Genomic DNA, 19,876 nt, shown 5'->3' with positions numbered 1-19,876 from the left:
GGTAGAAGAATCATGGGTATGTATGAGAGAATAGATTACTGGGAAATAAGTGGGGCAGTTAGATTGATGGGATTACTCTCATAGCTAGCATAATTTCGATGGTCCAAATGGCCTCCTCACATGTGAATATAAATCCTGGAAACTATAAAAGATGAAATTGTCGAACGTTTTTGAGAAAGGAAGGCTGAACTGTGCTTTTTAGAAGATGAGATATTATTCCTTGACCTTGCATTGAACATCTAAACAGTGCGAGAAGGCTAAAGACAGAGACACAAGTGGGAATGGGATGGCAAAAATGTAGTATAGCTAAGAGTGAATGCAAATTTTGTATGATGTCTCTGCTCTAGATTTACATTAGTGTTTGTTTTGCTTTTTTATGAAATTAATCTTAAACGCTTGGTCGAGCAGAACTTTTCCTTTTCAGATTTATTCAGTAATATATTTTTGTTCCCTAGATTATTTTTCTATTTCCTCCTTCAGTTGAGATTCCATTATTTCTCCTAACATGATGTAGAATGACAAATCAATATTCTATCTCACTTCAAAATTCTTACAGGACTTGATAGGGTGGAGGCAAAATTGAAGTATTCCCCTGCTGAGGGGAATCCAGAGGATGATAAATCTAGGAATTCACTACCTCAGAGGGTTGTGGAGGCTGAGAATATTCATGGTAGAAAAAGATAGGTTTTAGATATTGACAGAATCAAGGGATGTAGAGTCAGTGCAGGAGAGTGGTGCAAGGGAAAATATCAGCCATGATCTTATTGAATAGCAGAGCAGGCATGAGGGACCAAATGGCAACCTCCTGCTTCTATTTCTCATGTTGTTATTTTCTAAGATAGCAATCATTTTTTATGTTTTCTAACACTAACTTTTGCTAATGAACTTTTAACTATGTGTAATAGTGTCTCTGCAAACTTTCTAGCTTCTTCTAATGTTCATGAATGCAATCACTCAGACCTCAGGCTTTATCTTCTTTGAGCTTAGTCAGTTAATTTATTACAATACATCTATGTTCATCTGGTGCTCCCGGTGCAGCGGTCTCTACATCGGTAAGACCTGACGCAGATTGGGTGACCGCTTCGTCGAGCACCTTCGTTTCGTCTGCTGCAAAAGCCGGGATTTACTGGTGGCCAGCCACTTCAATCACACTCCCATACTGACATGTCTATCCACAGCCTCCTCTGCTGCCACGTTGACGCTAGCTGCAGGTTGGAGGAACAACACCTTATACTCAGCCTTGGTAGTCTCCACCTGATGGCCTCAACATCGATTTCTCTAACTTACGTACCCCTCCCCTTTCTCTCCCCCCACCCCCCCTTTGTTTTCCCTTATTCCTGTGGACGCACCCACGCCCTTCTCTTTTCCCTGCCCATCTATTCTCCACCTTCTTCCTTTTTTCCATAGTCTAAGCCGTCCTCTCCTACTGGATTACCTCCTTCTTCAGCCCTTTGCCTCTTCTACCTATCAACCCTCAGCTCCTTACATCACTCCCTTTCATCCCCCTCCCCCATCCACCTATCTTCTCCTCTCACCTGGATTCACCTATCACCTGCCAACCTGTGTTCCTCCCTCTCCACTGACTATCTTATTCTGGCTTTTCCCCTCTTCCTTTCCAGTCCCTGATGAAGGGTCTCCACCCGAAACGTCGACTGTTTATTTCCCTCCTACATGCTGCTTGACCCTGCTGAGTTCCTCCAGCAATTTTGTGTGTGTCACTCCAGATTCCACCATCTGCAGAATCTCTTGTGCCCTAGTTTAATTTATTACTTTTTATTCTAAATGCAGTGTTATTTTATTCTCATCTTCTGATGTTTAGCTCATTTGATCTTTCTCCATGTTTATTGCTGTAGCAAACTTTAAATGGGGAAAAGGCAAATGCCAGTGTTCAGCCATTTCTGCACAAGGAAGATCTGGGCTTATGTGGACCTGCTGTGATTTGATAAGTGACAGTGTCACTTATGTCACAGCGCTCCCCCACTGGTCTCCTTGAGAAGTCCATAGGGAGAGTCTGGTCTTCATAAGATTCCCCAGCGATTTGAATAGGATAAATTGGATTATTGAGAAGAAAAGTTATTTTTAATTCAGTTCAATGGTTTTGTTGATTTGTAAGTGTTTTACATAGAACAGTATGGCACAGGGACAGGACATTTGGCCCAAATGTTTGTACGTGACAATGCCAATTTTAAACCATTTAATGAATTGTTTTGTTCAATTATTTTACGAAATGATTTTTACTTTTAAAAATTGTTTCTGCCACTTTTGATAGTTTTTAAAAGTCTCTATACAGCAGACCTTTAAATGCCTCAGGCTTTGACAGAAGGCTGTCAAAGTGTTCCAGGACCAGGTTACCTCAGGCTTTCTTGCTTCTGGAGTCTTGCTGTGCCTTACTGTCTGACTCCCAACAGCAAGGGTCAGTAAGATTGGTTCTTTTCATCCAACCAAGTAATTGTGGGTAGTGGCAACTGGGTGGTTGCTTGGTTCTTTTGATCTCTTAAGGTCTGGTGCAGTATGTTTATGTGTGCTCCTTTCAGAAATAGCTCTCAATTAGCTTATGTTCTTGCTCCCTTGTTGAACTTTGCATGGAATGCAACTTTGGTGTGCATCTTTCAGGCACCTGGTGAGTCACTGACTGTAACTTCCCGACTTCTGCATCTGAAATTTCAAAGTTGCTATTAATTTTGCAGAGTAATGATGCTGTATGCTAGTATTTCATTGTCATTACTCCTGCAAAATCTGCCTAAATATATATAATTAACCATTGTTGCTTGTGATTTTATCTGATCCATCCCTTAATATCCTTATCCCCATTCTGAAATTCCTTTCATTTTCCTAATCTTCTGTTATCCTTTGTCAAGCATTCATCTGCTGAGTACTCTGCCCTCAGTTTTTGCCTATGCCATTATTCATTCATGATGTCTAATCTAGTTTAGCCTATTTCAGCAGAAAGTATTTTTCTTGTATTCTGCTTAACACCTGTTTAAATGTTCATGCTTAACAATTTTTGACAATAATATTGATCATTGTATGTTTTTCAAACTCTCTTCTAATCTACTTCCCTAGTTTTTATGATTATCATCTTAAAGCTACTATACTGTGGTCACTTCTATCTTGGAGTTCTCCAATTTTTATTTATTTCCCTTGAGTGTTCTTGCTCATAAGTCCAGTAGTAGACTTCTTTATTACGTCTTTTTCATATTTTCTCACAACAGAGAGAAAGGCCATTTGGCCCAGTGAGTCTATGCTGGCTCTTAGAAAATTTCCATCAGTTCCATGCCTCTAATTATTTCCCTGTAACCTACTCACCCATTCAGCCTACCCATCGATTTCCCTCTAATTCTTCAGCCGATCCATCTACAGAAGGTGTAATTTAAAGTTGCTATTTAACTTAATAGCATGTCTTTGGGATGTCAGTGTAACCTGGCAAAAAACCCATGTGGTCACATGAAAATTCTGCACAGGATCCAACTCGGGGCCCATGGAGTTGTGATGCAGCTTCAATAACTCCCATGCCACTGTCCTGCCCCACTGTGTCACTGTACTAATGAGGGGAAAGGCATAATTAAAGCTCCCTCTGCACTGTCTCATCACATGCTCTCAAAGCAGGGAATAGCATGGATTAGGTATAAAGTAAAGCTCCCTCTTTGTTATTCCATAGCACGCTCCCAGGGCAGCAATAGATTAATGCTTCTCCTGAATCAGTGACCTGCTTCAGCCCCAATCTCTTGGTATAGAATCTTTTTTTCCCAGTCCCTGGCTACCATCAGTGGGTATTGCTAATTAGTGCTGTTTTTTTTCATTGACAAATGCATTCTCAGCTGGATTGCATCTACCCAGCTCCGCTCCATCAACAGTAGGATCTTAAACAGTCACTAAACTCAGGAGACTTCTGCCTCATGTTCAGAATCTTAATACTGGGGTTAGAAAGGGATTCTCGCACATAGTAGACACTCCATTCTCTTAACATTCAACAACCTCTTCAGGTGAATTATTTTGGGATAATTGACATAATTCATGTTTATTATTCTATGTTTTTAATAATTTTCTTAATTTGTTTGCATATTTATTTCCCCCTCTTCTACTCCGGAATTAGTTGTTACCTGCTCCTGTCAGTGTGATTCTTCCTTTAGTACCTTTTCTGTCCATCCATCTGAACTCCATGTATGTCCTACAGTCCTCCACCTGTGTTACAGTTTGCTACTTCGGGAATTAACTTAAATTAACAAGTAAATACATCTTCATTATATTTCCTTTTCTCTATTTTTGCTGAATATGTTGCACCCACCCAGGAATTTTTAATGCCTATCTTTGATTTTTTCCTGTAGCCACTTATCAGTATTCTCAACCATATTTGATTTCACACTATGCAGAATTGCCTCCAGTTCTTCTGTGAACTACACTGAAGACTGTACTATGCTTCTCTTTAGAGGTTCACTCTTGGATTATCTGCGATGGGGACATTGATCCTGAATGGATTGAGTCCTTAAACTCAGTCCTGGATGATAATCGACTGCTCACCATGCCAAGTGGAGAACGAATTCAGTTTGGGCCAAATGTTAATTTTTTGTTTGAAACTCATGATCTCAGCTGTGCTTCTCCTGCTACAATATCCAGAATGGGCATGATTTTCTTGAGGTGAGTAAACTTCAGTTCAGCTTGTTCCATTTACAGTCTTGTTAATGGAATATATAAACAGTTTCAAATGGTTTCTCCAAGTAAAATTAGCTGCAAGATTTCTTCAACATCCCATACAGTAAAGTTATTACAGTTGATATCCACATAACAAATAATTTAAAAACAGATGGGAACTTGTATAACATTTTTCACAACCTCCATTGTGTACACATGCAATGAAGTAATTTTAAGGTGTAGTAACTTTTGTAATGTGGAAACTCTGCAACTCCAAAATAAAAATGACATGATGATCTAGGATAAGCTGCCTGTATGTGACTTTATCTTAATGAAGACATTTCCTAGACTGAATTGATAACAAACATATGAAACCTGAAGAGTGCATTTTATGCTGATAGGCTTCCAGACACAAAAATGCATAAAAATGTACACATTGTCTGAGTTTAACAGTGGTTTCATTCTGTAGTGTATGTCGTAACCTAAATACTGAGTGGAAATGATTTGAAAATATAATGGTAGTTCATCATGGGTGACGCAAAAGACTATAATATTAACTTGTGGAAATCAGCTGTCGTTTACATAAGAAACAGAAGCAGGAATAGGCCATTTGCCCCCTTCTGCCTGTTCTGACATTCAGTATCATGGCTTAATCTTGGTAAAGAAATTTCTTCTCACTTTTGTCTTGAATGGCAGATCCCCTTATTTTGAGACTATGAACCTTGGTTTTGGACACCTCCAGCCTGGGAAACATGAATTCTGCATCCACCCTGTCAAGTACCTTAAGAATTTTGTGTGTTTCAATGTGATCACCTCTCATTCTTCAAAACTCAGACCTTATTTGCATAACCTCTTCTCAAGGGACAAATCTGCCATCTCCAAAATCAATCTGGTATTCACAGTTCACTTAGTAATGCTTCTGTTCAGTAAAGTCAGGCCCCACATTTAATCAAATAATCATAGCCAAGGAATGAACTGCATTATGCAACATAAATCAAGAGTTTTGCTTTTATAGAACTATTTGATCTCGTTTTGTTTGATACAGCCTTGTAACTATATTCTGTAACCGTTCTAAAGGAAACATTGGTGGCTTTTGTTGCTGGCAGGAAGGTTTTCTCCTTCCCACACATAGTACTAATAATTGCCAATGGTTGTAGTTCAAGTAGTTATGAAATTTGACTTAAGGCATAATTTTGCCTGTTGTTACTAGGATCTGGGAAACAATAGAATTATGAAGTATTTGTGAAACAGGGTTTTGAATAATTTCTTTAAAGTAAAATGAAATATATTGTCAACTCTGTCAAAAATTATCTGGTACTGTTTTTCTCCTTCACAGGGCTGGGACTGTGAGGAAGAAAAAGGCTTTACTGAACCATTCCCAGTTCCTCATACTTGTCTATTAAAGGCTTTTCACTCATTTCTTAAAAAAAAATTTCCATGTCTATGTTGCATTTGACTAAAGAGTCTTGACTTATTTGCTAGATTTCAACAGAATTTAGAAGAAACATGTGAATGCTGTGGTAAAATAAAAATAATAATTGATTTCTTTTAATATGCCACAAAATGTGCTCTTGTTTCCAATTCTTAGTGATGAAGATACAGATGTAAATTCTTTGGTGAAGTCTTGGCTGCGAAACCAGGCAGATGAATGCCGGAGTAATCTTGAAAACTGGATAGGAGACTACTTTGAGAAGAGTTTGAACTGGGTTTTGAAACAAGTGAGTGACCACTGTAAATCCTAAATTCTTTTGCACAATATGGATAAGTATTTTTGGATGATAATGATGTTGTGAAATAAAAGAAATATAGGGGCAAATCTTCTACTGGGATCTGCTGGCAAAGGCCCATAATATAGGCTAAAGCACAACTATCATCTTAGCAGAATATCAGCCTTGGGACACATTCTGGTTCCTCTTAGAATTTCTAGCTCTCAGGCTAAGAAATCTGTCCACTCAGCCTTTGTCAGATTGAACCTGCAACAAGTTCAGTGATCCCATTAAAATGAATTGGGTGTCATGAGAGAAGTCAGTAGAATTTTTTAGTCTGTTAAGATTTTTTAAATTGTTTTTAAGTCTGTGTTTCTAACACATACTTTTTTGATAGGTGCAGAGAGATCTTCGATGTGGATGCAAAAACTTTAGAAACGTTTAGAAACAGTGACAGCTTTGATAGCGAGCCTGAAGATGGGGCCTCACTGGCTGTCAAGTACAGTCTATCAGTGCAGCAAGCCAGTTGCATTGAGAGAAGCCCTGACCTGCAGTATACAGTGCTGGATTTTAATGTGCTGGGAGCCAGGCTTCCAGCAGTAGGCTGCGTTCAGGACCACCCTGGAAGTAAAAGAGTCCAGGTGTCGCCAGCTAGGAATCTTGGGGGAGAGGATGATCAGTTCCTCGTTTATACAGCATTGGATTACTCCACTTAAGTGCCGTTAAAGTGAATAGGTATTGGTATTCACAGAACAATGATAACACCTTTTATTTATATAGATGCTGAGCAATATCTAAGTATATAACTTCCATCTTTTAGTGTGATTTCAGTTGTGGGAGATCCACATAGCAAGGAATGATCACACAAGTATTGTAAAAGTGCCTACAGTTTGGTTCTAGAGGTTGCTAATTCTTATTAACAAAGCAATGTTAGAATTGGAAATGATCATGATGGTGTCCCTGGTGATTCCTGGAGTTCAAAAATAATTATTCATTATTTAAGTACCTCAATACACATTGCATGACCTCACATGTACATCCATAAAAATGGTAACTCCAAGTTTATTTTGAAAAATTACTCCTTTCTGAGTTTGGTACTTTCCACAGTTTAGTGTAATTTATGTATTTTTCAACTGAATTATTGTGTCCAAAATTAACTGTGATGGCGAAAAATAGTTGTGGGTAGCAAATCTGTTCAATTGTGACTTCTGTTAACTCTCATCTGGTTACTTGCGGTCTTCAACACACCTTAATTCACTGAACCAATAACTCCTTTACAAAACCTGAACTACTGCCTGTCAGGCACTAGCAGAATACACATTATTTTTCTTATATCATAGTGCTATGATACTTTTGAAGTATTTGTACATTTCTTAAATAGTAGTAAATTTAATGTAGAAAAATTAAAACAAAATGTAAACTTCTCTGTGAAATTTTCAAATATCTATTTGTCATCAATAAAACTGGTCAGTGTGATTGACCACTCTGCTTACAAATGCAGAATAAATATTAAAATGAAGTCATGAGAATTATAACCTGTTTATTTTTATTTTGTAAAATGGATATTTCTTTTTCAGAATGACTTTGTGGTAGAAACAAGTCTTGTTGGAACAGTTTTGAATGGTCTTTCTCATCTTCATGGATGTATGGATCGTGGACAGTTCATAATTAGTTTAATTAGAGGTCTTGGTGGTAATCTTAACATGAAATCTCGACAAGAATTTTCTAAAGAGGTATGTGAATGTTGTACAGCAGATCAGAAATTTGAAATACATACTACTAATGATTTCAAAACACGACCTGATCCACATTAATCTTCAGACACATATTATGACCATCAGAGATGGCGTTTGATACAGCCTAATGTAATTTAAGATCATAGAAATTTATGGGCAGGAATAAGTCAGCAGGTTTAAGAGAGAGGTTAATGTAGGAAAATGCTAAAAAGTGAAAATTAATACACTGTAAAATGATCTTCCCCCACCCTTGTTTCCCATCTATTTTCCAACTTTGTCTTATGCTAGTGGAAGGTGATCGACCTAAAATATTAACTATGTTTCTCTATTCATAGAAGATGCCTGACCTTCTGAGCATTTCCAGCATTTTCTATTTTAATTTCAGATATAAACACCTGCAGTTTTTGCTCTTCAGCCTTTGGGATTAATATAAGGAGGAATTTCCTCATTCTAAAGGTCATGAATCTAGAAATTTGGTCTTCTCAGGAAATAAAAGGAAAAGAACACAATGCAGGAAAGACTATCAGCCATGATCTCATGAAGAGCAAACAAGGTTGAGAGGTCATACAGCATTCTCCAGCTTCCTATGTTCTGAAAGATATCATTCAAAAATTGAATTAGACAAAACAAGTAAATCAATTCATTGAGACCAGAGTACTTAAGAAGGAGATTTTCGTATTCAATATCTTCAGCTTATAAACTGTGAAGTGGCAGGAGAAAGAAGGATGCTTAAAGTTACGAAAACGCATTAAATCTTTTTTGGATTAGCTACTAATCAAATAAATTAGTAGTCTAATGACTTACTTTTACTCTGACAATCAACTAATACATGGTCAATAATCCACCAACTCTGTAATCTTAAAAAAATAGTGTTGGGATGATGTTGTATGTATTATAATGAGTTTTAAAAAAATCGTTTTTACTTAGGTTTTAAACTGGGCAAGAGAATCACCACCTGATCCACGTCAATCTCTAGACGCATATTATGACCATCAGAGTGGGCGTCTTATGGCATACCAAATGGAGAAACCAGAAAATCTGAAAGCTGATGATTTCAGTAACCCTCAAAAACTTCCTGTCATCCGAACTCCTGACATGCAACGAGGTCTAGATTATTTTAAGCCTTGGTTAAATTCTAACAACAATCAGCCATTTATACTAGTAGGACCAGAAGGATGTGGAAAAGGGTAAGATTTAGTAATGAGAAGTGGTGCATCTTAACTGCATCTTGATTTATTGATTGTTTTAAAGATAATAGTTTGCATTGTGAATTAGATTATAAAGGAACTCTTCTCATCTTTGTATCTGTCTATGCCAATGCTTGATACAAACTGTCATCCTTAATGAGGAGCTCAAGCTGCTTACATTAGGCTTAAGGAGTTCAAACTATTTTAAAAACAAGAAGTGTATGCTTTGTTGTATTGTGGATCTTACCAGAAGGAGTATATTTAGATTCAAGGTCTCCATGCAAATAATGGAATAACATCAGCCAAGTAGCTTGTTGGAAAGGAAATCAAATTTTTAATATCAAACTTTAAAAATTCATTTTTATTTGTTTTTAAATGATTCTGAATGTCAGGGACATCTTACCTTATCTGCCATTCTAGCTTATCTGTTCCCTTCAATATTTTGAAAACTCTGTTCAAATTATTCCATAACCTTCTCAATTCCTTATCAACATAATTAAACCCTTTGAATTCTGTTGTCAATATGATCAAGCTACATTGTACTCTCTCTAAGGGCAAAACATTTTTCAGAAAGTGTGGTGCCCAGAACTGCTCAAGGTGCTCCAGATGTGATCAAGTAAGTGCTTTGTACAATTGTATTACTTCTCTAATTATAAATCAAAGCAATTTTATTATCCATCTTATTATTTTATGATCAGTTTATGAAATCTTATGAAATGAAAATCTTAGGTTACAAGATGCTAAGGTAAAGGAGGAAGTTTATAGAAACAAGTCCAATGAGGATGGCAAGAAGGACAGGCAGGTGAGAAGTCAGGATAATTTGCTGAATAATAGAAGTACAACAAGTCAGAATGTTAGGATAGGGGATGAGGTATATAGGAACATGTCTAAGGTAGTATGTAGTGAAGATGGTAAGAAGGATAGACAGGTGGAAAGCCAGGATAATCTGCTGAACAATAGAAGTACAACAAAATTAATAGCAGATACCAGACTAAACGTACTATATTTAAATGCACGTAGCATTAGGAATAAAGTAGATGACCTAGTGGCACAACTACAGGTTAATAAATACGACATTGTGGCAATCACCGAGTCATGGCTTTATGATGGATGTGATTGGGAACTGAATGTCCAGGGATACACAGTGTATAGGAAGGATAGGCGGGTAGGCAGAGGGGGAGGTGTGGCCATGATGGTTAGTAGTGATATAAAATCAATAGAAAGGAAGGATATTGGGTCAGAGGAGGTGGAATCCTTGTGGGTGGAGCTAAGAAATAGCAAGGGTAAAAGGACAATAGTAGCAGTCATATATAGGCCCCCTAATAGCAGTCAGCAAGTGGACGATAAGTTGCAGTTTGAGATAGAAAAAGCATGCCAGAGTGACAATGTGAAGGTAATTATGGGGGATTTTAACATGAAGGTGGACTGGGAAATCCAGAATGGCGGTAGTACTCAGGAGAGGGAGTTTGTGGAATGTCTAAGGGACGTTTTTCTAGAGCAACTTGTTGAAGAGCCCATCAGGGGATCGGCTGTTTTGGATTGGGTGCTGTGTAATGAACCGGAGGTGATTAGGGAACTAAAGGTAAAGGAACCACTGGGAACCAGTGATCACAATATGATTGAGTTCAGTTTCAAGTTTGAGAAGGAGAAACTGATAACTGGTGTATCGATATTTCAGTGGAACAAAGGAAATTACAATGGTATGAGAGAGGAGTTGGTCCTAATTGATTGGAAGAGTAAGCTGGCTGGAGGGACGGCAGAGGAGAAATGGAAGGAATTTCTACAGGAAATAAGGAAATTGCAGGATAGATATATTCCAAGAGAAAAGAAGGTTTTGAATGGAAAAAAGGCACAAATGTGGATAACGAGAGAGGTGAAGGCTAAAATAAAAGCAAAAGGGGCGGCGTACAAAGAAGCAAAAATTAGTGGGAAAACAGAAGACTGGGAAGCTTTTAAAAACCTGCAGAGAGAAACTAAGAAGGTCATTAGGAAAGAAAAGATGAATTATGAAAGGAAGTTGGCGGATAACATTCGAAAGGATACTAAGAGTTTTTTTAAATACATAAGGTGTAAAAGAGAGACACGGGTTGATATAGGACCAATTGATAACGGTGCAGGAGCTATTATAATGGACGATAGAGAGATGGCAGAGGAATTGAATGAATATTTTGCATCGGTCTTCACCGTGGAGGACATCAGCAATGTGCCAGTTAGTCAGGAGTCTCACGAAATGGAATTGAGTTCAGTTAAGATTACTAGGGAGAAGGTGCTAGGAAAACTAAATGGGCTAAAGACTGATAAGTCTCCTGGACCGGATGAGGTGCATCCCCGGGTTCTGAAGGAGGTGGCTTTAGAGATAGTGGAGGCATTGGCGATAATTTTCCAGAAATCGATAGATTCCGGCGTGGTTCCGGAGGACTGGAAGGTTGCAAATGTAGTTCCGTTGTATAAGAAAGGTGGGAGGCAGCATAAAGGAAATTACAGACCTATTAGTCTGACGTCAGTGGTGGGAAAGTTATTGGAATCTATCCTCAAAGATGGGGTTACGGAATACCTAGAGGCGCAAGGCAAGATAGGTCCTAGCCAACATGGTTTTGTGAAAGGGAAGATCCTGCCTGACCAACCTATTGGAGTTTTTTGAAGAAATCACAGGTAAGGTGGATAAGGGAGAGGCGGTAGATGTTGTGTATTTAGACTTTCAAAAGGCCTTTGATAAGGTGCCTCACAAGAGACTGATTAATAAGATGAGAGGTCATGGAATTACGGGTAGGATAACAGAATGGGTGGAGCATTGGCTGGTTGACAGGAAGCAAAGAGTGGAAATAAAAGGATCTCGTTCTGGTTGGTTACCGGTTACTAGTGGTGTGCCGCAGGGGTCGGTGTTGGGACCGCTCCTTTTTACCTTGTACATTAACGATTTGGATGATGGAATAGGATGGTTTTGTGGCTAAATTTGCGGATGACACCAAGATAGGGGGAGGAGTAGGGAGTATTGAAGAGATAGGAAGGTTGCAGAGGGACCTAGACAGTTTAGGAGAATGGGCAAGGAAATGGCAGATGAGATTCAATGTAGAGAAATGTGCAGTTGTACACTTTGGAAGCAGAAATGAGCGGGCAGATTATTATCGAGGAGGAGAGAAAATCCAAAGCATGGAAGTACAAAGGGACTTGGGGGTACTCGTGCAGGATACCTTAAAGGTTAACCACCAGGTCGAATCGGTGGTAAAGAAAGCGAATGCTATGTTGGCATTCATTTCGAGAGGTATAGTGTATAAAAGTAAGGAAATGTTGATGAGGCTCTACGGGGCACTAGTGAGGCCTCATTTGGAATATTGTGCGCAGTTTTGGGCCCCACATCTTAGGAAGGATGTGTTAACGTTGGAGAGGGTTCAGAGGAGATTTACGAGGATGATTCCAGGAATGAAAGGGCTTACGTATGAGGAGCGTTTGTCGGCTCTTGGACTGTACTCACTGGAGTACAGAAGAATGAGAGGGGACCTCATAGCGACATTTAAAATATTGATAGGAAAGGACAGAGTAAATGTGGCTAGGCTGTTTCCCTTGGTGGGTGAGTCCAGGACCAGAGGGCACAATCTTAGAATTAGAGGGTACAGTTTCAAAACAGAGATGAGGAAAAATTTCTTTAGCCAGAGGGTGGTGAATTTGTGGAACTCCTTGCCACGTACAGCAGTGGAGGCCAGATCAGTGGGGGCGTTCAAGGAGGAGATAGGTAGATATCTAAATAGTCAGGATATCAAGGGATATGGGGATAAGGCCGGAAATTGGGATTAGAATAGTTTTTTTTTCCCCCATTCCCCATTTCTCAATTCTATTTCCCTTTCCTTGGAGCAGACTCGATGGGCCGAATGGCCTGCTTCTGCTCCCTTGTCTTGTGATCTTGTGAAAATTTCAAGCTAATGAAAGTTGGAATTTTATGTTACTGCTTGTTGCAGTCCTTAAAAAGCAAAGTATATATTTGTTTGAAAAGCAATTTAGCTGAGTAATAATTACTCCAAATGGAAAATGAGACCTTGTTTTGTTCCTAAATGTGTTTCTTGACCTGTGCTTAAAAGATTGTATGATGATTTTTGGAAAGTTCTGTTACTAAGTGCAAGATTATACACTTCTGATTAAAAAGTGTCCCTATGATTTTGAATTGGTTTCGTCCACAGAAATGGGATAAAGAGAATTATTTAAATGTTAATTTTCATTTTTAGGATGCTTCTTCGTTATGCGTTCTCTCAGCTCAGATCCACTCAGATTGCAACAGTTCACTGTAGTGCACAGACCTCACCTCGACATATTCTGCAAAAATTGAGCCAGACGTGCATGGTTATAAGTTCCAACACTGGTCATGTGTACAGGCCCAGGGATTGTGAGCATTTGGTATTATACTTGAAAGATGTTAACCTCCCCAAACCAGACAAATGGGGAACCAGCAGTGTTATTGCTTTTCTACAACAGGTTAGAAGATTATTAGATTTATTATGTGTATTTGTCATTTTTACTTCAGCTATTTTAATGCTTAGTTTTACTCAGCTTTACAGTATATTACTTAAATGTTTTGGAATATCAGTTAACACGGCATAAATGACATCATGATATGCATGAAATCCTACTGAGCAATTTGGGTGATCCTAATTTGGAGAACTTTATTGAATTGTGGTTTTTGAAGTGGTATTATTGTCATTGTCACCTTCTTATCATTTGGTTTGTTCCCCCTCTTTAAATTGCTTCCATACCAATAAACTGTCAATCATTTTCAATTCTGAGGGACAGCCTGAGAAGAAAAAGAAGGCTGTGAATAATTTGGGGAGCAAACTAATAACCTGCTATTTCAATGTTGTAAATAGGTTTGCAGGCTTCTGCAATGGCACATTGTTATCAATTGTTCTGAGCTACAGAATTGTGGCCAGATTATACTTAATGATTTATCCTCTGGTTTGTAAACGAAAATTTAGCTTCATCCTTGGCTTCCTCTGAAGGCATGTCTTGGAAATATGTCATTTGAGGAAGAGTTGGACATTGCCTGTATCCTAACAGAATGTGCTATATGACCTCTGGTTTTATTTGGAAGCACAGGGGCTATTAGAGTCTTAAAAGATTGAAAATTCAGAATTTATACTTGAATTCTTATTTCATTTATTCACTCTCTAGCAATGGTTGGGTGGACTTCTAATTAGTTTATAAAGTTGTATTTTTTTTGTATTTCTTGAATTAAAAATTTCCAAAGGTATTGACTTATCGTGGATTTTATGATGAGAATCTTGAATGGGTTGGATTAGAACATATTCAAATTGTGGCTTCGATGTCAGTTGGTGGAGCTATGGGACGACATGCCCTAACAACAAGATTTACATCTATTGTCAGGATCTGTACAATAAAGTAAGTGCTATAATGTCCATTTTCTGTGGTTAAAGTTATGTAGAAGGTCATTTGTGAGTTCAGCAATGGCGTATCGGTACTGTGGATTGTAAATGCTATGTGCTGGCAAGGCTGCCCAAATACACACAATGTATTCTGAGAGGTTGTGCTCCTTCAAGTCTTCCTATGGTTAAAAGAAAGAAACAAGACTAGTTCCCTTATGATGAAATGGAGCCTTTCTAAATGATTATAATTCAGCAAAAGCAGAGGTTCTGCACTGGAAACATAACTGACAAAATGTCAAATGACTAGGAAGTTGCAGCTGAGAGCCTCTTTTATACCACCTCAGGTGCTCATCTGCAGCATTGTTATTAAGTTTCACTGACAAGCCCGAAGGAAGTTTAAATTAAAGTACTTTATGGTGGGTATGTTATTCATGATGTAGGACTTTGCTTTTTTTTAATTCTGATCTCATTTGTTTGGGGGGGGCAGGGTTTGGATGCCATGCAACCTCAGAAATTAAAATTAAAATTATGAGGGTGTCAAAAAGACTAGTGGTGCCACAGGTGTAACTAACTCACTGACTATGGTGTGCCTGTTGTGTAGAGAGGGGTGGTTGGTGAAGTATTGTATAGAATGTGCAACATGGTGGTAAAGTCCCCATTCCTCTTGTTGAGAAATGTTTGTTCTCAATTTGATTTCAGCTATCCTGATAGAGAGCAACTGCAGGCAATATACAGTGCATATTTACAGCCTGTGCTACATAAGAATCTGAAAAACCATCATATATGGGGGAGTCTGACCCGAATACATCAGCTGGCCAGTTCACTGGTACAAGTTTATGAACAGGTATGTGAAACTTGATATTTCTGATACACTTAATACTATATTTAATTTACTATTTCATTAGTGCTGGTATGACTTTTGGGGAGAGAGGTTGGTGATGATGACAATGTTATTGAACAGGAGAGCAGGTGATGACATCTTCCAATAGGCCATGGTACATTTCTCTTCTAATATTAATCTGCCAGCATCATTACTTTTGAACAATGCTATAGCTTATCCAAAGAGGAGCTGTTGTAACCAAAAATGCACGATATCGTATAATGTCATCTTGTTTGTGCCAAAGCAATGCTGATTACAATTTATGGATATTTAGCAAAGATAAGGATGGTAGATAAAAGATAGAAAATGTTAGAAATATGTTGCATGTTAGTGGAGAGAGTTAACGTTTAAGGCTGATGACCTTTGATCAGAATTGGATTTGTGGTTATGATGGCAGAGCCCATTTACAAGTTAAAAATCCAGCCAGGAAACACAGTTGACCAACTGACATTCCCACCCTAGAGGTTTTCCTGGGCATGGAAATCCTAAAGCAGATGGGCTTTCAAGCACCTTTGCCTGTTGCTACCTGGTGCCTATAAATTAGGTGAACCTGAGGAAATTCTCTGGAGTTTATTGGTGCAACTGAAGGTGACTAGAATTCCTGGCCCATTACATATATAGAAGCTTATTTGTTGAGCTGGAAAATTTAGATCAATGTTTGTCACTGCTTGCAAAAAAACATGTAAACTGTTAGTTTTAGGGCTGGCAAAACAAAGTTACCTTTACCTTTGTTACATAGTTTAAAAGTATTGGCATGAAAGTTCAGCATAAAGTGTTCAACAATGAGATCAACAAATCAGGAGTTAGGATCAAGTTAGGCTGGTGTATGGTGTGAGGAAGACCTGCAGATGGTGCTGTTGCCATGCATTTGTTGTTTTTGTCCTTGGTGGTGGAGGTGGCATGTTGGGAGAGGCTGTTGGAGTAGCCTACAATAACAGCATTGCATTTTATAGCTGGTGTATAGTGCAGCCACAGTCATCAACAGTGAATATTTAGGTTAGCCAGCCAAACAGGGCTCCTTTCACTTGGATGGTGCTCCATTTCTTCTCAGAAATACTAAATTGGGTGTAAAGGATGTTGAGACATCCTGAAAAGAACACAAAAGGCACTGTAGAAATTAAATTCTTTCCCTAACTTTTTCTTAATAATGTTATTCTTGAAGAACTTTAGAATTGTGTTCCTACTCTAATTAACTTTTCAAAGAAAATTCAGGAAATAATCTGGTACTTTGCAGTGAAACATCATTTTGGCCGCTGACTGTAAACTGTTTAGAACTGTTAACATAGATGGCATATTGGCAAGTACATTTAAAAAAATTGTTGCTGCATAACAATTGTTTTCATTTTCTATCTGATAAACTGCTGTTCCTTACAGGTTCGAATGAAGTTCACAGTGGATGACAATGGTCATTACCTCTTTACTCCTTGCATTCTTACTCAATGGGTACTGGGGTTGTTTCGCTATGACCTTGAGGGAGGTAAGAACCTTGTTAGCTAAAAGTCATATCTTATTTTCTCCTTTCTCTCTCTTTTCAACTTGCTCTTGTGAATTGAATATTTAAATTCTGTAATTGTCAACAAAATGATAATCAGAGACTTTGTTTCATTTCATAGTTATTTGCAATTTCTAAAAAAAATTCAAATGTGAATGAGGAAATACAGATTACTTATTTCTGTCTTTGCATCTCTCTTATTGTGCCTATTTTCTGCCTCACAATTAGAAAGCTTAATTCAAAAAGACATAAAATACTCGTGATTATTAGATTATTTTGGATGAAAAGGCTTATTTACAGACAATAATAACTATTTATCATTGCTTCCATTATGTAATAAGAAACTTTGAAGGTGATAGTTGACAACAAGATTGATCGGAAAATGATAAGTTTTGGTATCCACTTTCTTCTGTGTAGAATAGTTGTGATATGTTAAGGATCCATTATCATCACTGCCTTTTGAATTATCAAATACACAAGTGAACAATTAAGGTGATAAAACCCATGGGGTAGATTGTGTTGGCCTAGTCCTCTAGCCTGGATTCACCATGGTTAGCCCACACTCTCACTTGCATGGTTGGATGCAGAGGGGCTTTCTCACTGGCTCCTGACATCCTGGCCATCATCTGGATGATGAATGGGCTTCAGGCAGCTCCTAGGGTGCAGTGACATCTTTGTTAGCTGGCAATCTGGGGGTGGAGCTTTGCTGGCTGTGGAAGTTGCCACTGATTATAATTTTTTATATCTCTAACAAAGATTTAAAAAATTAATAAATTGGAGCTAAGAATTAAACAACATCAATTTAAGAAAGAAAGTTAACAAAGATGTATTAAAGCTGATATGTAATTAAAAACATTAAACTAAGGCAAAATAGCTGTTTAAAAAAAACATTTGTATCTTAAATCTTTGCTGTCCAATCCCTGTTGAAATGAATGAGATGTCAGATCCTGTCAGGAGAAAGCTGCTGTGGAACAGCAATAGTGGTGTAGATCTAGCAATAATGGGTCCCACTGGTGGATCTTATATTGTGTCCAGAAATGGAACCAATTGAAAGATATGGCCCTCCAAATCTATCAGTAAGTCTGCATGTGTGGAAGGGCAGACTTCAGTTCAGTGGCCGAGCTTTTGTGGTTATAATTGGAACTACTGGCAAAAGTCATCATCATTCAGCCCATTACATCTCTTCCGTTGACAACGTGTAGCTCTCTTTTTTTCCTTTTTTTTTGGATCATTGTGGTTCACTTCTACATCATTGGCTACTATAACTTGAGCAGCTCCAGTGGTTACAGATCCTGCTCTGATACTGGTGTCAGGAGGGAAGAATAATATTCAAACTGATATGTCCATCAGTTTAAGTAAATTTACATGCTAAATTTCAAAATTATCATTTAAATTGCTATCATGTATTTGTGCCTGGATAGGCTATTTGTTTCCTTTGTTTTTAGTTGGAGGGATTAGGGTATTAGTAATTTTCTAATACTACCCCATTTGGTTGGGGGGAAGAAAACACAAAATGATGTATTGAGGTTTTATCTCACATCAGTCAAATTTTTGACATTGCCCACTCATGTTCCAAACTCAAAGTTGAGTTTGTCATATGCACAAGTACATGTATGCACAGGTGCAATGAAAAACTTACTTGCAGCAGCATCACAGGCACATAGCAACAGATACACAACAGTCACAAGAAAAACATAAATTAAACATAAATTATTCAAAATTATACAAGAAAGAACACAATTAAAACAAAAAAAAATCAAAGTTCATTATAGTGCAAAGTGGTCAAAGTGATTATAATGTTGTGAGACCGAAGTAGTGATTAGGGTTGTGCAGGTTGGCTCAAGAACCAAATGGTTGAAGGGAAGTAGCTGTTCTTGAACCTAGTGGTGTGGGACCTCAGGCTTCTGTACCTGCTGCCCTATGGTAGCTGCGAGAAGATGGCATGACCTGGATGGCGGGGATCTTTGATGATCTTTGACCTTCTTGAGGCAGCCTCATGTCAATATTTCCGAAGGTGGGAAAGGATGTGCCAGTGACGTTTTGGGCTGAGTCCACTACTCTCTGCAGCTTCTTACGTTCCTGTGCATTCAAATTGCCACATTCCAGGTTTGCTATTGGTCAGAGTAGTAGTATCAAAAGTGACTTCACACCCTTGTCCTTACTTCGATATTTTCATTTTTGTCTCTTTGCTCTTAATCATGAAAGACTGACTACTCTTTTCCCAAGTGTAATGTGCACATTCAACCTAAGGTGGCCACCCAGGGGATGTGGTGGAAGAGTAGGAGCAGTAATGGGAAAAGGAGAGTCAGAGTGAAAGGTAGGAATGGGGTTTGCTAACTCCTATAAATACGTTGAGAAATGAAAATGGTGGTACATTCTCTCAGAAGGATAAGATAAGGTATCTTTATTAGTCACATGTACATTGAAACACACAGTGAAATGCATCTGTTGCGTAGAGTGTTCTGGCGGCAGCCCGCAAGTGTCGCCACGCTTCTGGCGCCAACATAGCATGCCCACGACTTCCTAACCTGTACATCTTTGGAATGTGGGAGGAAACCGGAGCACCCGGAGGAAACCCACACAGACATGGGGAGAACGTAGAAACTCCCTGAGATGGAGGCCAATTTCTGTTCATCCTCCACAGCTGCTCCTTGTATAGCTTGTGAGAAAGGAATTGGCCCTCGTGCTGGTTAAAAACCTTGATACTTGTTCATCTGAGGACTGCAGAATTCATTGAGGAGGAAGTTGCACGAGCACACAAGTTACCTGCTCTGTCAACTGGCTCTTGACAGCATGGCATTCATTATGGATAGATTGTGCACTGGAGTCAAGATCCAAGCAGTTTGTAGATGACCCTGGTCACCAGTAGTTTTGCTT

General features: G+C 38.5%; 1 protein-coding gene across 3 annotated transcripts in view; it reads left to right on the top strand.

Moving 5' to 3' along the window:
* The window catches only part of LOC127576305 (cytoplasmic dynein 2 heavy chain 1), a 380,433-nt gene that overhangs the window by 102,246 nt on the left and 258,311 nt on the right, over positions 1-19,876 (top strand). For all 3 annotated transcript variants that reach the window (XM_052026810.1, XM_052026809.1, XM_052026811.1), the window contains 8 exons: positions 4,428-4,635; positions 6,218-6,347; positions 7,913-8,068; positions 8,999-9,258; positions 13,476-13,722; positions 14,492-14,643; positions 15,327-15,471; positions 16,882-16,984. In XM_052026810.1, the coding sequence (XP_051882770.1) occupies positions 4,428-4,635; positions 6,218-6,347; positions 7,913-8,068; positions 8,999-9,258; positions 13,476-13,722; positions 14,492-14,643; positions 15,327-15,471; positions 16,882-16,984 (1,401 nt within the window). The remainder of the gene's footprint in view (positions 1-4,427; positions 4,636-6,217; positions 6,348-7,912; positions 8,069-8,998; positions 9,259-13,475; positions 13,723-14,491; positions 14,644-15,326; positions 15,472-16,881; positions 16,985-19,876) is intronic.

This window comes from Pristis pectinata, chromosome 11, assembly GCF_009764475.1.
Source record: "Pristis pectinata isolate sPriPec2 chromosome 11, sPriPec2.1.pri, whole genome shotgun sequence".
Lineage (NCBI taxonomy): Eukaryota > Metazoa > Chordata > Chondrichthyes > Rhinopristiformes > Pristidae > Pristis > Pristis pectinata.
Note: the sequence above shows the minus strand (reverse complement) of the source record. Positions and strands in the feature narration are given on the sequence as shown.